This window comes from Westerdykella ornata (genome assembly GCF_010094085.1).
Source record: "Westerdykella ornata strain CBS 379.55 unplaced genomic scaffold EI97scaffold_1, whole genome shotgun sequence".
Lineage (NCBI taxonomy): Eukaryota > Fungi > Ascomycota > Dothideomycetes > Pleosporales > Sporormiaceae > Westerdykella > Westerdykella ornata.
In genome coordinates, this window is record NW_022986851.1 from 178,199 (window position 1) to 193,239 (window position 15,041).

Below are 15,041 nucleotides of genomic sequence, written 5' to 3' on the forward strand. Positions count from 1 at the left end.
TTACAGCAGATACCGATAATCCGGATTCATATCCCCCAGCTCCGTCTTCTCATACTCGGTCAACCCCACATCCCTCGCCGTCCTCTCCCTCTTCCGATTCTGCCACGAACACAGCACAAAGTACACCAAGCAGCTGATGGCGCTCAGGCACACAAACGCCACACTGATGGAATACCCGGGGATATACTTGGGCGCATCCTTCTTCAGGAACGCATACACGGCGATGATGCCGCCAATGTTGCCAAACGAGACCTGCCACGCCGATCCGATGGCTCGTCGGTGGTGCCCTCCGAGGTTCATGTTGAACCAGCAGACGATGACGGGCATGGCCGTGTAGGCGCCCATGGCGACGAGGAAGAGCGCCGCGTATTGGACCTGGCGGTTGTCGTGCACGGCGAGGAGGATGGCGAAGCCCGCGATGGCGACGCAGATGGGGAAGATGGTGAAGAGGAAGCGGTGCTGGAGGCGGTCGCTGGCCCACGCGATGACCATGGCGAAACCGAAGGCGGCAGCCCATGGGGGAACACTGTGGAGCTGCGTCTGGATCGGGCTGTAGCCGTAGCCTTGGATAATGCCGGGGCTGAAGTAGGCGTAGCCGTAGGCGGGGACGATCTGTGGGCGGATTAGAGGAAGACTTGCACAAGTCGGATGAGCGACTTACAAGACCCAGATACATGAAACCACCGACGACGATCTTGATATCCTTGAACGCATTGATCACGTCCCTGACTTTGATGGGCCGTTCAGCTGCTGACGAGCCCTGATCGAGTTGAAGCCGGGCTTTGACGAATGCTCTCTCATCCTCGCGGAGCCACTTTGCCTCTTCAGGGAAGTTGGGAAGGAGGAAGTAGAAGAAGAATGACACGATAACTGTCAGGAGACCCTCCAAGATGAAGATCCAGCGCCAGCCTTGGTAGCCCCGTATGCCGTCCATTTTGCCAATTGCGCTAGCAAGAAGTCCACCAAAGGCACCTGCGAGGGTGGTGCTGGAGAAAAAGAATGTGTAGCGGCGTTGAGCTTCATGACGACGATACCTAAAGCTGTTGGTGGTCTGGCAGACGACAAGTGCGTTGCAATTACTTACCACATGCCGATCAAATAGAACGCTCCCGGAAACATGCCCGTCTCAAACACACCCAGGAAGAAACGAGTAGCCAAGAGGCCCGAGTAGTTCTTTACGAAGCCTTGGAGAAGCGTAACTAGACTGCATTAGTCAAGTTATACGTTTGGCGCAATGTCCCGACTCCAACGCACCAAGTCCAAAACCGAACATGCACAGCGAGAGCCAGACTCTGGGCTTCAGCTTCTTCAGAAGGATGTTTGAGGGAATCTCGAACAGGATATAGGGGACGAAGAAGATGACAAGCGCAGTATTGTACTTGTTGCCGTTCGCTATGTTCAGCTCCTTGGATAGGCCGAATACATTGGCATTCGCGATGTTGACTCTGTGTAAGCCCGTGATCAGTATTTCTCATTCCGAATCCCGGGCTGCGAGGAAGAGTACCTGTCGAGAAAAGCCAGGAGGTACATGATGCAGAGAAACGGAATGACATGGAGATCAATCCTGGTTACTAGTTTTCTCTCGGTCGTGTGCGCCGGGCACTGAATGGGCTCAACCACGGCCTCGTCATCGTAGCCGTCATACTTTGGGGGGACATGCTGCTCGGCTTCTGCGGTTGGCGCAACAGCGCTCTCTGGAGTGGCCTCATGTTAGCGCATGCTGGGGCACGGGGATTCAGATGGGAGCATGCTCACTCACTTTCTGTGTCCAGCATCTTTCCGCTTGTCCTCCACTCTGCCGCCCGTTATTAGTGATAGATAGTCTATGTTGAGTGTAGGAGTGCAGAAGAGCTTCAGGAGTTGACGCGGCAGTGCTCTACTTAAAAGTGCAAGGGGTTACAGAAGGCGGTGGCCGAGGCAGGAAGGGATTAACAAAGTCTGTTTTCCGAGTAGTCGGATGCTGACTGGCGTCAGCTTCTGCTGGCGTGTTGTGCGATCTCCTCCATGGGTGGCACACTTTCCCAAAGGGAGACGGCCATCCGCGGTCACGAGCCACCCGAGGTCGGAGAAGTTAAGGTTGGGAAGCAGAATCAAGCGGGGAAACGGGGCCCACGGAGCATGGGGTTACCGACGAGGGTGAATGGGGATCCATGGGGTTAGCCCAGTAACAAGGGATATTCTGGGGTTCATAATTGAGCGATGGATCGCCTGGCGAGGATGGCGTGCGTGTGCAAGCTTCAGACGAGAAATCGGGGGTTTTGCCCTTGGGCTCACAGGCAACCGGAGTGTCCTTTTTCATACGGAGTACACAATACTCCGTACACAGTAAAATATTGCACACCAAGGACACAGGCCTCTCTTCCGCTACTTTGATTTCGTCCATGGTTCACCGGCGGAGCGGCCGTTAGGAGGCGCCATGGCGTTTCCCCGGGCTCAACGGAACCTTGGAAGGCAATTGCTTCGGTTGCTTGGGAGTAGCTGCTGAGTCAGCATCCGAGCCAATCACACGGTCCAATGTGGAACTTGGCAGAGACGCTTCTTCCCATGGGTTCTTCATGCCGCGACGTCTGGCCTTCCTCCGCGCAACAACTTCCGACCCCCAGTGGGACATGGTGAACTCGAAACTCGCCGCTTTCAGAGTATCCAAACATTCCACCCATAGTCCAGTGACTCCTCAAACCGTCGATGCCGTCCTCGACTGTCGACCACAGTTCAGCCAGGGGGACCACGCCATTATTGCCTTGACGTCGTCCCGCAAGCGAAAGGCCAGCCAGGAAACCCAAGGACGGGGTCCAGACTCTCCTCCGGCGCTGACCGTGTGCGAGTGGATATCTGCTGGGCATGTCGACGTCGCACCCAACCGTGCGGCTACCCAGCGTAGGTTGACACATGATTCCGTGAACCCAGGGGCCGATCTTCCTACAAGAAGACGAACCAGGCCATGCAGATTTCGGGTGAACCGGCCTGTGGGGAGATCCCTGGACATCGATTGCTGGTTTCTGATACTCTGTTACTGTCACCCTGCCCTGCTGCTTGAATTGTACCAAGACGTCGCTCCGTTTTACCGCTTGCTGAGAGACAACCCCATGGTCTGGAAGCATAGTAGAATCAACTGCTTTGGACACGCACTTCCTCAACCGCCGTCAGACCTCAGCGAGTTCCAATACGCCCGTTTGCGACACGGCACTGGTTGCATGAGCTGCGGCCGTTCAGCTAGCAGGAAGACGTATTGGGCCTTTCTCCGCCGGTGGTGCAAGGCTTGCTTCCAATCCAAGACAATCCCACAGGAGGAGACAGTGCCATTCTTCAGAGATCAGAACGGTCAGGACCTGTTCTATCTCCAGAGCTGTCTCGATTTTGCCTATATCGACTCGTGGGGGAATTACGCAGGAGTGGCCCCGTACTTTGCCCAAAGCTGGTCCTCTGTGCAGAGGCCTCATAAGATTGTTTACCTACGACGGGACGTCCAAGCAATAGTTGAAGAATATGCACAGCGAAGCCGTGAGAACCCGGCTCCATGGCCCGCCGATGCGGGTTCGTGGGCGACTACGAAAAGTGACGCAGCCGCACGCCGACGTCGATTTGCTCACGACATGGAGCGATGGGAGGTTACCTGCCGTACAGAGAAGAGGCAAGACAATTCATGTAGGAAAGCCCAGCGCAGGGAGTATTTCGTGAACATGGCCCTTCAGCTCTCGCCGCCCATCACTCTGCAGGAAATGGAGAAGTGTCCCTCGTTCCTACGGGCAATTGCTATTCCCAGAGAGCCAAAGAACTCTTCGTGGATGCAACTGAGACCGAAGCTGGAGCTGGAGGTGGAGCAGTTGCGACGAAGCCTCAACGTAACTCGGCCTATACCTGGCATAGCCTAATAGCAGCGACTAGAGATGTTTTCCAGTAGAGGGTACTCCGTAGACCATGCGTTATTAGAGAGCGCCTTGTCCATGTTGGGTCATTCATGTCGGCCGCGAGGAGCGATTCGTGTTTCCAAAGAACCTCGTGTCTAGACCACCCTGCACCAGTCATGGTGCGGACGGAAGAACGTCAATAATGGCCGACATCCAACGACGAAATACCGTGTTTCTCGAACTTGTCGAGGTTATAATCAAGTGCAAGTACTACCACATGCTTATAATAAGGAGTTCCCGTACTGTGTAACACATGCCAACGGATTGATATCAGATGAAAGCATCATCTACTCCGGTATGAGGCTCTGCGGCCTACATAGAAGATGTGCAACAAGCAATCCAGATTGCCTTGCATATGTAGGATTTCCAGTCTTTCATTTTCGTAAGCATAGTGTGTACCAGTCTTTTCTGTGCATGGGCGCTGGCGAATCAAATATTCCAGTCGTAGCAATGTCGCAACATGTCGCCGGGATTGCTCAAAACATCTGGATTAGATAACATTCAACGTTCCAGATCTAATGAACTGATTTTCGCTGACTGTACAAGGCTTCTGCCAATAAGAGGGCGCGGTCGGCTATACCAGGAATGGCGCGCTGGAATCCGTTCGAAGATTCAACGGCCTTTCCACGGGAGCTCGGCAAGTGGCACAACCCTTTCCCGTTAAAGCTGTCAACACCACCTCAATCCCCACGATTGACCGTTGTTCGCCTCGCCGCTCCTGTATCCGCTCATTTCATACCTATCCTCGGTTGCTCAGAGGACATCCATCAATTGTTATCTGGAGAGGTTGTCGCCGTCATCCGGAGCCCCCAATTCCTCATCTCCCGCACCCATCACCGAGGTAGTCGCCAGATAAGCACTTCTTCGCAATGGCCTCCGCATCCCGAACCTTCACACGCGCTCTCCGCACAGCGGGGCCAAACCTCCGCACCCCCTCCGCCCGCTCCGCCCGCTATGCCGTTCCCCAGTACGCTTTCCGCGCGCAATCCCGCGGATATGCCTCGGAGAGCGAGCCCAAGGAGAAGTACGAGGGCAACCCGAAGGGCATGCTCTGGGGAGCCGTAGGCCTGCTCACGCTAGCTGCTGGATACGGTCTGTACAGGCAGAAGCCAGAGTTGTTCGGTCAGGAAGCCAAGGCGAAGGGACCTTTTGTGCCCAAGTACGAGGACTATCAGAAGGTGTATGATGCGGTTGCGAAGAAGCTCCAGGATGAGGATGACTATGATGATGGGAGCTACGGCCCTGTGCTTCTGCGGTTGGCATGGCACGCTTCTGGAACGTACGTAGATGCTCGCAGGAAACTGTTCTTCGTCAGCGGTGCTAACAAGAAGTAGGTACGATGCTGAGACCGGGACTGGAGGCTCCAATGGCGCCACCATGAGGTTCGCTCCCGAAGGTGACCACGGCGCCAATGCCGGCCTCAAGGCTGCCCGGGACTTCCTTGAGCCCATCAAAGGTACGCTTCTTTCCTTCCCGCCTCTTCCACCAGTGGCTAACCCTGGGCTTAGAGCAATTCCCCTGGATCTCCTACTCCGACCTCTGGATCCTCAGCGGCATCTGCGCCATCCAAGAAATGCAAGGCCCCAAGATCCCATTCCGCCCTGGCCGGACTGACCGCGACGTCTCCTTCTGCACACCCGACGGCCGTCTCCCCGACGCGTCCAAGGACCGCAAGCACATCCGCGCCATTTTCGGCCGCATGGGCTTTGATGACCGCGAGATGGTCGCTTTGTCTGGCGCCCACGCCCTGGGCCGCTGCCACACCGATCGCTCGGGCTACGATGGCCCGTGGACTTTCTCCCCCACCACCCTGACGAACGACTACTATAAGTTGCTGCTGGAGGAGAAGTGGCAGTGGAAGAAGTGGAATGGTCCCAAACAGTACGAGGATGTCAAGACGAAGAGCTTGATGATGCTGCCGACAGACATGGAAATTGTCAAGGATAAGACCTTCCGCAAGCATGCTGAGCGTTATGCCAAGGATAACGATGTCTTCTTCAAAGAGTTTGCGGATGCGGTGCTCAAACTGTTTGAGTTGGGCGTTCCCTTCACCGTTTCCGAGGACCAGAGGTGGACGTTCAAGAGCTCTTTCGATTAGAGTATTGTTGCGGATAGATTGGGTAGACGGCATGAAGCATCGATCAGGTATCTGTCAGATAGTAGATCTCCTTCTTAGACTAGGGTTGAGACTCTGCATGTGAGCGACAAGGAGCTGGGTGGAGTATAGATTTGCTTCTCCGGTTCTTGTATTTTAATGTCTGATAGCTGATATCCATGTAATTTCCCACCCAACTCAGTTTCGAAATCATGTTGTGACACCACTCTCGAGCTTCAGGGTTCGCAAAAAGTAGGACCGGGATGGCGTGTGCCATACACCACACTGCAACGCACATTAGTCATGTCGCGGCGAACAAGCCGCATGGTAAGTGGTGAAATATATAGTAAAGACAGATGCTTTTTTTCATGTGCGAGCATTGGTATCTTGCCTTGCCTAAGAGATTGTCAGTAGAGTACGTCCGTGCGGTCAAGGCAGACACTTACGAGATTGCGATACCCACAAGAACGACAGCTAGATATCAGATCTCTGCCTTCCAGACAGCTACCAGCTGCTTGATCTTGGCTTCAAACCATTTCCCCTGGTCATGAGCCAAGCGTTCCAACTCCTTCATCTGTTCCGCGCCCAAGCTGTCGATGTTTCCTTCCAGCGATTTCACTTCTTGAACAGGTGCTTCCGGAGAGTGAGGCAAAATTCGTGCCGCGGTCGGCGGGTGATTGAGAAACGTCGGAAGAGGCTCTGTGCTGCAGGGGTGGAATGACACACGCTTCTTGTCCTTTTCCCGCTCCTTGATTGGTGGTTGCGGGCAGTCTCCTTCCTCTGGGACAAACAGTGATGGCTCTCCGTGAAGTGGTGGATCCTTCTCGCTGTGGAGAAGCTCACTCATCCTCTCATTCCCCAGCAGCTGCACTCCGCAATTCCAGATCTCGCCAAGCACCCTTTCCCACTGAGTTTGTAGCATCATGGTCTCTTTCTCCTCCGTTCTGACATGTTCTTCGAATAAGGTGAGACGTTCGTCAAGGCTCATTTTTATGGTTGAACGTTCGCCGTCCTCGCCCTGGTGTGTGAAATTCAGAGTCGTGGTGCCCAGCGGAAGATACAGGTATTCAATCTCACGCACAAGATGCGTCGCTCGTGTCAGGTTGAGGGAAGAGGAGGAAGCATAATCTCCGTCTAGGTCTTCGACGGGCAATATGTTGGAGCTATGCAGTTGCTCAACGAGTGCATCATGCGTCTCATTTATCTTCGAGGCCACAGCATTGTAGACAGCCGTGCGATAATCTTCGGTAGCCTCTGCATTGCAGTTTAGCGTAGCTAGGGTGGGAAAACGACTGACCATCACTTGCCATTGAATGAGACAGCAAGAGGATGCTGAGCAGAGCCGCGTGCATTCTGCTTGCCAGGCAGCACGTCTCCATTCCCCTCTCCGCGTTGAGGCCAGCCCACGACCCCACCATTCGGACCTGTCTTCGAAGTAGATGTATTTATGGATTTGACCGGGTGGCGATGGAAGACACTGGCAGCAGAAACGGATAGCTTCGCTTTGGAAGGCTGCGGCCCTTTCTGGCGGATATCACCGGTCGCCTTGCGGCGTGCGGGAGTGATGGTGTCCACCGTTGTCATGACTGGGCGCAGTGAAGCCATGGCAGATGGCTGAAGGAGGCAGCGAGATCACAAGGCTGGTAGTGAGACTAGAGGACTGATAAGAAACGATGGCCTCAAGAGTGCGGCAACGGGCGAGCCGAATGGTGAGGAAGGAGCGCTGGAAGTATTGTCGGTCACGTGTCCCGCGGCTCCAACGACCCGTGCGCAGGTGGACATCTTGCAAAGCAGGTGCTCGGTGTGACTTCGAGGGTTCTATACTCCCGTAAGTGCAATTTTATAGGCATGCAATGCACTTACGTGTAGACTGAACGCGGACATAGCCGGTGAAGCGCATGTGACCAGGTGAGCTTCCAGCTCGCGATAGCATGGTAGAGATTAACCTTGTGCATTGTCGTAACATACATGCTATAATACTACAGGAGCACCACCCTCACAATCTCCCTATTTCGAGGCGTCAGCGCTCGGCTCTTCGGCCGGCACAAGCACGCCCTTCTCTTCCAACAGCTTGGCCAATGATCCGTCCTGGTGCATCGTCATGAGGATGTCGCAGCCACCAATGAATTCCTTATCGACGTAGAGCTGAGGTATAGTGGGCCAATCCGAGTATTCTTTGATACCTGAGGAATTCAGTTAGTCCTGTCTCAAACCCCACTTCAGGAGAATGGGGGGATTCCAATATAGGTCCCTCCAACGCAGGATCCATGGCATTTCCATGACAATAGCCCCTTACCTTGCCTAAGCTCGTTGTCCTCCAGCACGTTGAACGCAGTGAACTTTGCCGGATCCACACCCTGCATACCAAGAATTTGTATCGTAGCTCTTGAGAATCCGCATTGAGGGGTTTCTGGCGTTCCCTTCATAAACAAAACCACCGGCGACGACTCTACCGCTCGATCAATTGCTTGTCTGACTTCATCGGATAGCAGGCGAATTTGTTGCGCCGTCGGGAAGCGTGGCGGAAGTCTCGATGAAGCGAGGACGCGCGTAGTTCTGCTTGCGGTTCGAGCCGCCTGTGTTGGTGTTAGAAGATATGGCTCTGTATTTATGTAGATACTCACGGCTGTGAAAGCTGTCCTTGAAAACATGTTGATCGATGTGGATTCTGCTCAGGGTGCAAAGGCTTGTGATTGCTGAAGTTCGGATGAGGTCAAATGCCAAGCCACTTGTACAGCAATTAGAAATAGTAGCATCTACCACTCGCCACCACCTGCCTCACCAACTACCAGACATTGGCATGAATCTTCCAAGGCTGATATTATGTTTCGCAAGACGAAGAGCATTCCGTCAATAGTTCCTGATTCCGAACGGCTCCAAATTCCCGCAACGGTCCGCTACTGAGAACCCTCTTGTGCTTGGAAATTTACAAGTGGCTGGAGCTAGCATTGCCCAAGTAGAGAGTAGCTTTTACTACTGTGTAGATGTGTAGGTCTACGTCTCCATTCGTCTAAAGGTTCATTCTTCCTTTGTCAGTCGCCTTTATCACATCCCGTCCCATCGTTTCCGTCTACTCTATCACCCCACCCTACCTCACCTCCGATTCTCTCCTTGTCTCACAACACCTTCTCGATTTGTTTTTACGGTTCGTTTTCAGCTACCATATATTTTCTAATCGTAAACAGTATTGATCGTTCATGCATTATCACATGGCTCTCAATCGTCGCTTTCTACTCGCCGTCCCCTGCACAGGATTAGGCCACATTTGGAGTGCATTGCCCACATGTTACCTATAGATCAGATCATTGACCGATCTCATCCTCTGATGCCACCGGAGGCCAAAATAGCTTACGTGTGCCGAAATTCGCATGGCGGAACGATTGTTTATACGGACTAAGAGCGGCATGAAAAGCCTTAAGAGCAAGGACGAAGACTTCCATGTCCTCTTTCTTCCCTATGCATGGTGAAGTCGGCGAGGACAAGACCTTAGGACCAAGCGTCATCCTGTTATACTGGTCACCGATGGCGGCGCTGTCTTCCCTCGCCTGCCTGTCCTGCATGTCAACCAAACAGGCAAGAGCGTGGGACAAAGAAGCTATCCGAACCTCAACCTCAACCTCACCTTCAACTGCGGGCCTCGGACTGACACTTGCAGTAGCTGCTCCTTCGGGCATCTTCATATAGCAGTCCCACGCTGGAGCTGGGTTTCCGGGTTACGGATGCGAGGGCCAGAGTGTTGGATGTGGCACAGTCGACTGGGTATGTCATCCTGCCCCAAGGCTGTCGTTGATGGCAAACGATGTCGCTTGCTGGAGGCTCACCGATCAGAGTCCTTGGCCGCGGTCCATCTGATTTGACCCTTGAGTGGACAACGCAGAAGCGGTCGTGGGATCGCGTATGTGACAGCCAATGACTTCCTAGAGTGTAAAGATCGCAAGGATGGTATATGAATCCCGTTCTTTCAGAATACGCCGCGGCAACCTCGACTGCGGCACGGACTCCATCTGGCCTCGAAGCACGACCCAAGGGACAACTGACTATTGAAGATCTACGGAGTACCCGACCCAGTGCTGCGCCGCATTGATGGCTAGCTGGTGAGTATCGTCGGTTCCGAATCCCACCTGTGGGTTCCACAGGCTCACCGCCATGCCACCCGAGCATGAGTAAGAAAACGCCATCCACCAACGTGAGAGGGTTCCCCGAGAATATGCAGTTTGCAGGGCAATACGGCACAGCTCTCCACCCTGGACGGACTGGACACGGAGCAGTCCCAAGCATTCCTTCACGAACCCAGAAACGTTAATTCACGGCAGACCATGTTGACCAATCCCATGTGTCCAAGAGAGAGCTCACCATTAGTAGTGATGGAAAGGTGCAGGCCAACACGGCAATACAGCCACTGTCGTCCGAAAGAGGCTGCGGCGGGCGTGCGGCACAGCACAGTGACAGAACACATGCCCTCGAGGCATCATGCATTGAGCAGGGGAAGTCAAGGCCCCAAGCTCCTCCGCTCCAATGGAATCACGACGAGCTCAAAGATTCTGAGAGCACCGTGGTCTCTGCAGGCTGCACAGCGCAGTCCTTGGAGTTGAGAGTTGATACCCGCACGTTCGTCCAACAGGACTCGGATGACGCGCTAAGGTCGCTAATCGGTAACACAAGGCGAGCCGAAGCGCGGAAGGGCATTGATTATTAAGCATCAACTGGATGCCACGCCTAAACTGTGTCACGGTTGCTGAAAGCATCTTCTCAAAGGGCATTGCAACCATTTTCAACTCTTTGCGACTGTGATGATGGGCACTTCCGTCGCTCTGGGACGCGGACGGAAGGGCGCTTGGAGACGCGGCCATGTGGCGGCATTTGAAGACGCTCTGATCCGTTGCGGGAGCGGGACGGCGCGGGCCCAAGGGGCAAGAAAGAGAGCGGCAAATTCCACCCTGCAAAAAGGAGATGGGAGTTGATCAAGAAATCCAAAGCGGAAGAAGGTTGTTGCCGCTTGCAAGCCGCCCAAACTTTTATTCCATGAAAAAGGTAGGGCCGCCTGGGGTGGGTGCGGTCGGTCGTCCAGGCATGAATGGGCACAAAGGAAGATGATGGTGGATGATATCGGGGCGAGATGGATGGGCGGCAGAGAAGTGACAACGAACAAAGAGAACAATCATCAAGAGCTACTCATCCGCCCAGTTTATCCATCCACTTACAGGGCGCTGCTGGCCTGGTGAGATATTGGAATCGGCTCCCAGGCGCATGCATATGGTAGCCTCGGTTTGAGTGACGACGTCGACGGAGGAGTATGGGACAGGTGTGATGTGGCACCGACCCATCCAGATCGATGGCTTGAAAGTTTGGGGGGAGCAAGGAAAAGATTGTGAGGCTATATGTACAAGTGGAAAGGTTTGGGCATGCAACCAATACTTTGATAGCTGTATTGATGGCACCTCGTGACACAGCACGAGCGAATGAGAAGGGGTTTGGACTATTCCCAGACGGCCAACGAGTGGGAGTTGGGAGCCCTGGAGGGGTCGGGTGGACCACTTTGGGAAGCGGTTAGCGGCAGTGGCCGCAGAATCGAGCATCGAGAGCACGGCCGGGCCCATGGTGCCAAGGCACTCGGTCAACGGCCGGGCATGCCCGCCAGCAGCAGACGATACTGCGTATGTACCGTGCAGTGAGTGTTAGACGCGAAAGTGCGCACAAGGGATGCGGTGGGCAGCATGCAGGACGCCCTGCAGGCTGCCTTTGATGATTTATTGCATGGCTTTTGCAGCGAGATATTGCGGGCAACACCGTTGGGCGCAACGGCGGGTAAGAATGAATTGTTGTTGCGGACTGAGGACAAGGTCGTGGGACGTGGGAGCACGCACCATGACAAGGCGAGCAAGCTTGAGTGCATGTTTGAAGACGATGACGAACCCCGTGACAGGTAGCGCACGAAGAAGGAGGAGTCAGGACAGCGGAGACGACCTCCGTCATACTACTCAGAAGGGCTTGCGATTGATGGTGCGGCGACACGGACCTGGCAAATGAAACGGGTGGGCGTGGGCGTGGCAGGGTGCTGATTGGACGAGGGGCGTGAAACATGAGTGGGCTTGATCCTTCCGGGCGGCTAGAGGAGGGAGGCAGTGCCGCCAGTGCGGAGTCTCTCTCTCTCTTCCCTTTGGCAGTCTGCTGGCTGCCGCCGACACGCGGAGAGGCGGCGCTAAACAGGGCGCCGCAAATACAGTAAAAGGAAATGAGCATATGTAACGAGAGCAGCATTATTATCTTTTTCGGAGTGTTGAGCTGTGAATTCGGTGACGGAGAGGACAGGCTGGCGGGTATGGCTGTGACTGTTGAGTTTGGGTGATCGGGGGTGGTCGTCGGCGGATGGCTCTGTTCTTCCTCAGCCGTCACACACACAGGCACACGCACACGCGCGGGCCGCGGTTGGGGCAAAAATAGGGCTCGCTGGTTGGGGCTCTAGCGCCCAGTCTGGCGCTCTCTCTCCTCTCTCTGTGGAGTCTGGTTGGCGCTGGCGCTGATTGCTGATGCTGCCTGCTGCTGGCAACTCCTTGTCTTGTGGTCCGACCGTCGTCGTGCCGGTGCGCGCGCTCTTCCGTTGAACTCTCAGCGGCTTGCGAGGGCTGGGGGAGATGGGGATGGGGGCGCACCCACTGCAGGGGACAGACGGTGAGGATGCTGAGGAAAGTCCCGCGCTCCCCATTGGCCCACCGGGAAGGGCCATCTGCAGCCCCCAGGTGCCCTTCTGGAGCTTACCGCTCTGTTCATGGCTGCCCTTGGTGGCCCTCGCGTCGCCGCCCAGCCGGGATCCCGCCAAGGCGCTAGTCATCCGTGCTCGACCGTGCCACCCTGGGCAGCCAAGACCGTTCCTCCCCCTCCACCACCGTCGACAGTCGAATTTGAGGCCCTAAACGTCGTTTTTTCGCCGAAAAAAAGGTCGACCATGTCTTACAGATGCGGGTCCCAATCTGATAAAAAAGGCACGTTCTCCAGGCACGCGGCTGCTGGAATCTGGGGAAAAGAGCCGCGTGGTCGATCGCAGGGGTCCCGCACTAGCCGCGGACATCCCTGCCACCCTCCGCATGCTGAGACGCACCCCGCCGCCAATCAGCGCCTTCCATGCCGGGGGCCCCAAGCACGCCCATCGAACAGCCGCCGCCGCTCTCGAGCATGAGCGAAGTCCAGCAACTTGTTGTTCCAGCAGTCTCTGAGCGCAAGCCGTGACCCGTCCACCTCTCCCGGAAAGTGGTGAGAGGAAAAAGAGAGACACAGACGAGGGCCCTGTTCTGCGCCCCCTCCCGCACCCTCGACTGACTGCCCTTGACCACCACCCCCCGTCGCTCCCCCGTTTGGAAGCTGCAGCCCATACCACTTCTCCGCCCGCCGTCCCTTCCTTCTACACTTCACCGCCCTCTTCTTCTCCTTCCCCCCAATAACAAACCCCCAGCCCGCCCGCCTGTCGCCTGTCACCCGTCCTTCGTCCTTCCCTTTCCCCCCGCTCCCTCCATCACCCCCTTTGCCCGTCACCCATACTACCGCCATCTCGACACTGAGAGAGCCCATCTCTCGACGACGGGCTGTCTGTTGTTGTGTGTGCGTGCGTGTGTTTGTGGCATTCTCCTCAACCACGAGCGCAGACTGCTGCTGTTGCGTGCTCGCATTCCATCGCTAGACGAATCAGACAGAACACCACCGCCACACCACTGCCACAGCAACGCACTCAACCACCTCGAACCACCTCTCACCGAACCTTCCTGAGAACGACCTTCTAGGAAACCAGTGCATTCCACCAACTTGCAGGTGGCATCGAAAGCCTCGTTCTCTGTCGCTCTCGTTGCCACTTTCTAGGCGCGAAAGCCGCCTCGGAAAGTCCCACGGTGCAACCTGGGAACCGTCACCATCACTGCGCTCTATCACTGTATCACGGAGCCCCGAGGACCGCCGCAGTTCCAGCAGCCTTTAAATCCACGCTTGGAATTCCAGCCGAGGCGCCGCAGTCCCTCAGTCTCCCGCCTCCACCACAACGGCCGGCCTGCAAGCGTTCAATCTACCATGCCCTCTGTTGTGCAGACGCAAACCCTCAACAACGGCAGCATCGGATTTTTGCTCAAAGACAACCCCCCAGAACCTGTCGTTGCCGGCTTCACTGCCGTCAACGGTCGAGCCACGCCGCCCTCGCCTCCCAGGTTGAACCCCATCAACGGAATGGCTCCTGCCTGCCCGCACATGGTATCGTATTCGCACCATTCTACGGGAACCCCACAGGAGCAGAGACCACTGCCTTCAAGCGAGCACTGGCAGTCAGTCCCAAGTGCTCCGCAAAGCAAGCACTCCTCCACCTCCCCTATCCTCGTTGACGGTGAGCGCTCCTCGCATAGCCCCATCAAGAGGAAGAGATCCGTTTCAGGGGAAGACGACCGCTCCACTTCGTCTCCCATCCCTTCTCCCCAGCAGACCAGGCGTCGCGTGGGATCCTACCCTTCCCCCGAGACTTCCCCTCCCATGGCCAGCTCAGCCACCATGGACCAGCAGCAACGCACTCTTCCCCCTATCAGCCAGGCCGTCGCCGGACATGACAAGAAGTGGTCCGTAGCCGAAGTTGAGGCTTCCAAACCAGTCCCCTATCAAGATCCTCAAGAACCTCATCCCACTCCTCACTATCAAACGCCCGGCCCAGCGACCATTGACCACTCTCAACAGACGTCGCAAGTGTCAAGCACGACGGAGATTACCCGTGCTGGTGTGCAAGTAGATCCCAAGAAGAGGAAGAGGGTGAGTTCATTCTAGCTAGTGCTTGCGGTGCCTATCTAACGTGACGAAGCAATTCGCCAATCGAACCAAGACTGGCTGCGGAACCTGCCGGAGGCGCAAGAAGAAGTGCGATGAGGCGAAGCCTGAATGTGAGTATCCCGAGACAGCAAGCGTGCTCAACACTGATGATATTCTCCCAGGTAACAACTGCCTCCGCGGCGGCTTCACCTGCGCAGGTTATACCCCTCGTCGCCCTTGGAATTCTCCAAGCGAGGCCAAAAACCGCC

At 55.5% G+C, this 15,041-nt stretch overlaps 8 protein-coding genes across 8 annotated transcripts; 3 read left to right on the forward strand and 5 right to left on the reverse strand.

Moving 5' to 3' along the window:
• On the reverse strand, nt 1-1,974 carry EI97DRAFT_408744 (MFS general substrate transporter; the record flags this gene model as incomplete). The annotated part of the gene is made up of 6 exons (XM_033796651.1): nt 1,760-1,974; nt 1,505-1,694; nt 1,255-1,445; nt 1,085-1,199; nt 662-1,034; nt 1-612 (listed from the first exon to the last, which is right to left on the reverse strand). Exons 1-6 carry the CDS (start codon nt 1,773-1,775, stop codon nt 1-3), a joined length of 1,497 nt encoding a protein of 498 aa, XP_033658167.1. The 5' UTR covers nt 1,776-1,974.
• A 962-nt stretch (nt 1,975-2,936) lies between these two features.
• Nucleotides 2,937-3,827, forward strand: EI97DRAFT_346432 (uncharacterized protein; the record flags this gene model as incomplete). The annotated part of the gene is made up of 1 exon (XM_033794788.1): nt 2,937-3,827. A coding segment is annotated over one exon (891 nt), but the record flags the coding sequence as incomplete, so codon positions are not given.
• Nucleotides 3,828-4,431: 604 nt separating this feature from the next.
• Nucleotides 4,432-6,354, forward strand: EI97DRAFT_428727 (cytochrome c peroxidase mitochondrial precursor). Its single transcript, XM_033797278.1, has 3 exons — nt 4,432-5,187; nt 5,243-5,364; nt 5,417-6,354. The coding sequence occupies exons 1-3, from the start codon at nt 4,778-4,780 to the stop codon at nt 6,004-6,006; spliced, it is 1,122 nt and encodes a 373-aa protein (XP_033658169.1). The 5' UTR covers nt 4,432-4,777; the 3' UTR covers nt 6,007-6,354.
• On the reverse strand, nt 6,046-6,462 carry EI97DRAFT_3592 (uncharacterized protein). Its single transcript, XM_033794932.1, has one exon. It carries the CDS (start codon nt 6,299-6,301, stop codon nt 6,086-6,088), a length of 216 nt encoding a protein of 71 aa, XP_033658170.1. The 5' UTR covers nt 6,302-6,462; the 3' UTR covers nt 6,046-6,085.
• Nucleotides 6,207-7,885, reverse strand: EI97DRAFT_3650 (uncharacterized protein). The gene is made up of 4 exons (XM_033795016.1): nt 7,867-7,885; nt 7,311-7,821; nt 6,467-7,257; nt 6,207-6,399 (listed from the first exon to the last, which is right to left on the reverse strand). The coding sequence occupies exons 2-3, from the start codon at nt 7,606-7,608 to the stop codon at nt 6,485-6,487; spliced, it is 1,071 nt and encodes a 356-aa protein (XP_033658171.1). The 5' UTR covers nt 7,609-7,821; nt 7,867-7,885; the 3' UTR covers nt 6,207-6,399; nt 6,467-6,484.
• Nucleotides 7,886-7,937: 52 nt separating this feature from the next.
• EI97DRAFT_408755 (glutaredoxin) lies at nt 7,938-8,973 on the reverse strand. Its single transcript, XM_033796652.1, has 3 exons — nt 8,628-8,973; nt 8,300-8,579; nt 7,938-8,186 (listed from the first exon to the last, which is right to left on the reverse strand). The coding sequence occupies exons 1-3, from the start codon at nt 8,652-8,654 to the stop codon at nt 8,011-8,013; spliced, it is 483 nt and encodes a 160-aa protein (XP_033658172.1). The 5' UTR covers nt 8,655-8,973; the 3' UTR covers nt 7,938-8,010.
• Nucleotides 8,974-11,981: 3,008 nt separating this feature from the next.
• On the reverse strand, nt 11,982-13,788 carry EI97DRAFT_471511 (uncharacterized protein; the record flags this gene model as incomplete). Its single annotated transcript, XM_033801832.1, has 5 exons — nt 11,982-12,202; nt 12,403-12,910; nt 12,956-13,191; nt 13,278-13,671; nt 13,705-13,788. 5 exons carry the CDS (start codon nt 13,786-13,788, stop codon nt 11,982-11,984), a joined length of 1,443 nt encoding a protein of 480 aa, XP_033658173.1.
• A 22-nt stretch (nt 13,789-13,810) lies between these two features.
• On the forward strand, nt 13,811-14,890 carry EI97DRAFT_3659 (uncharacterized protein). Its single transcript, XM_033795022.1, has one exon. It carries the CDS (start codon nt 14,056-14,058, stop codon nt 14,788-14,790), a length of 735 nt encoding a protein of 244 aa, XP_033658174.1. The 5' UTR covers nt 13,811-14,055; the 3' UTR covers nt 14,791-14,890.
• Nucleotides 14,891-15,041: the final 151 nt, after the last annotated feature.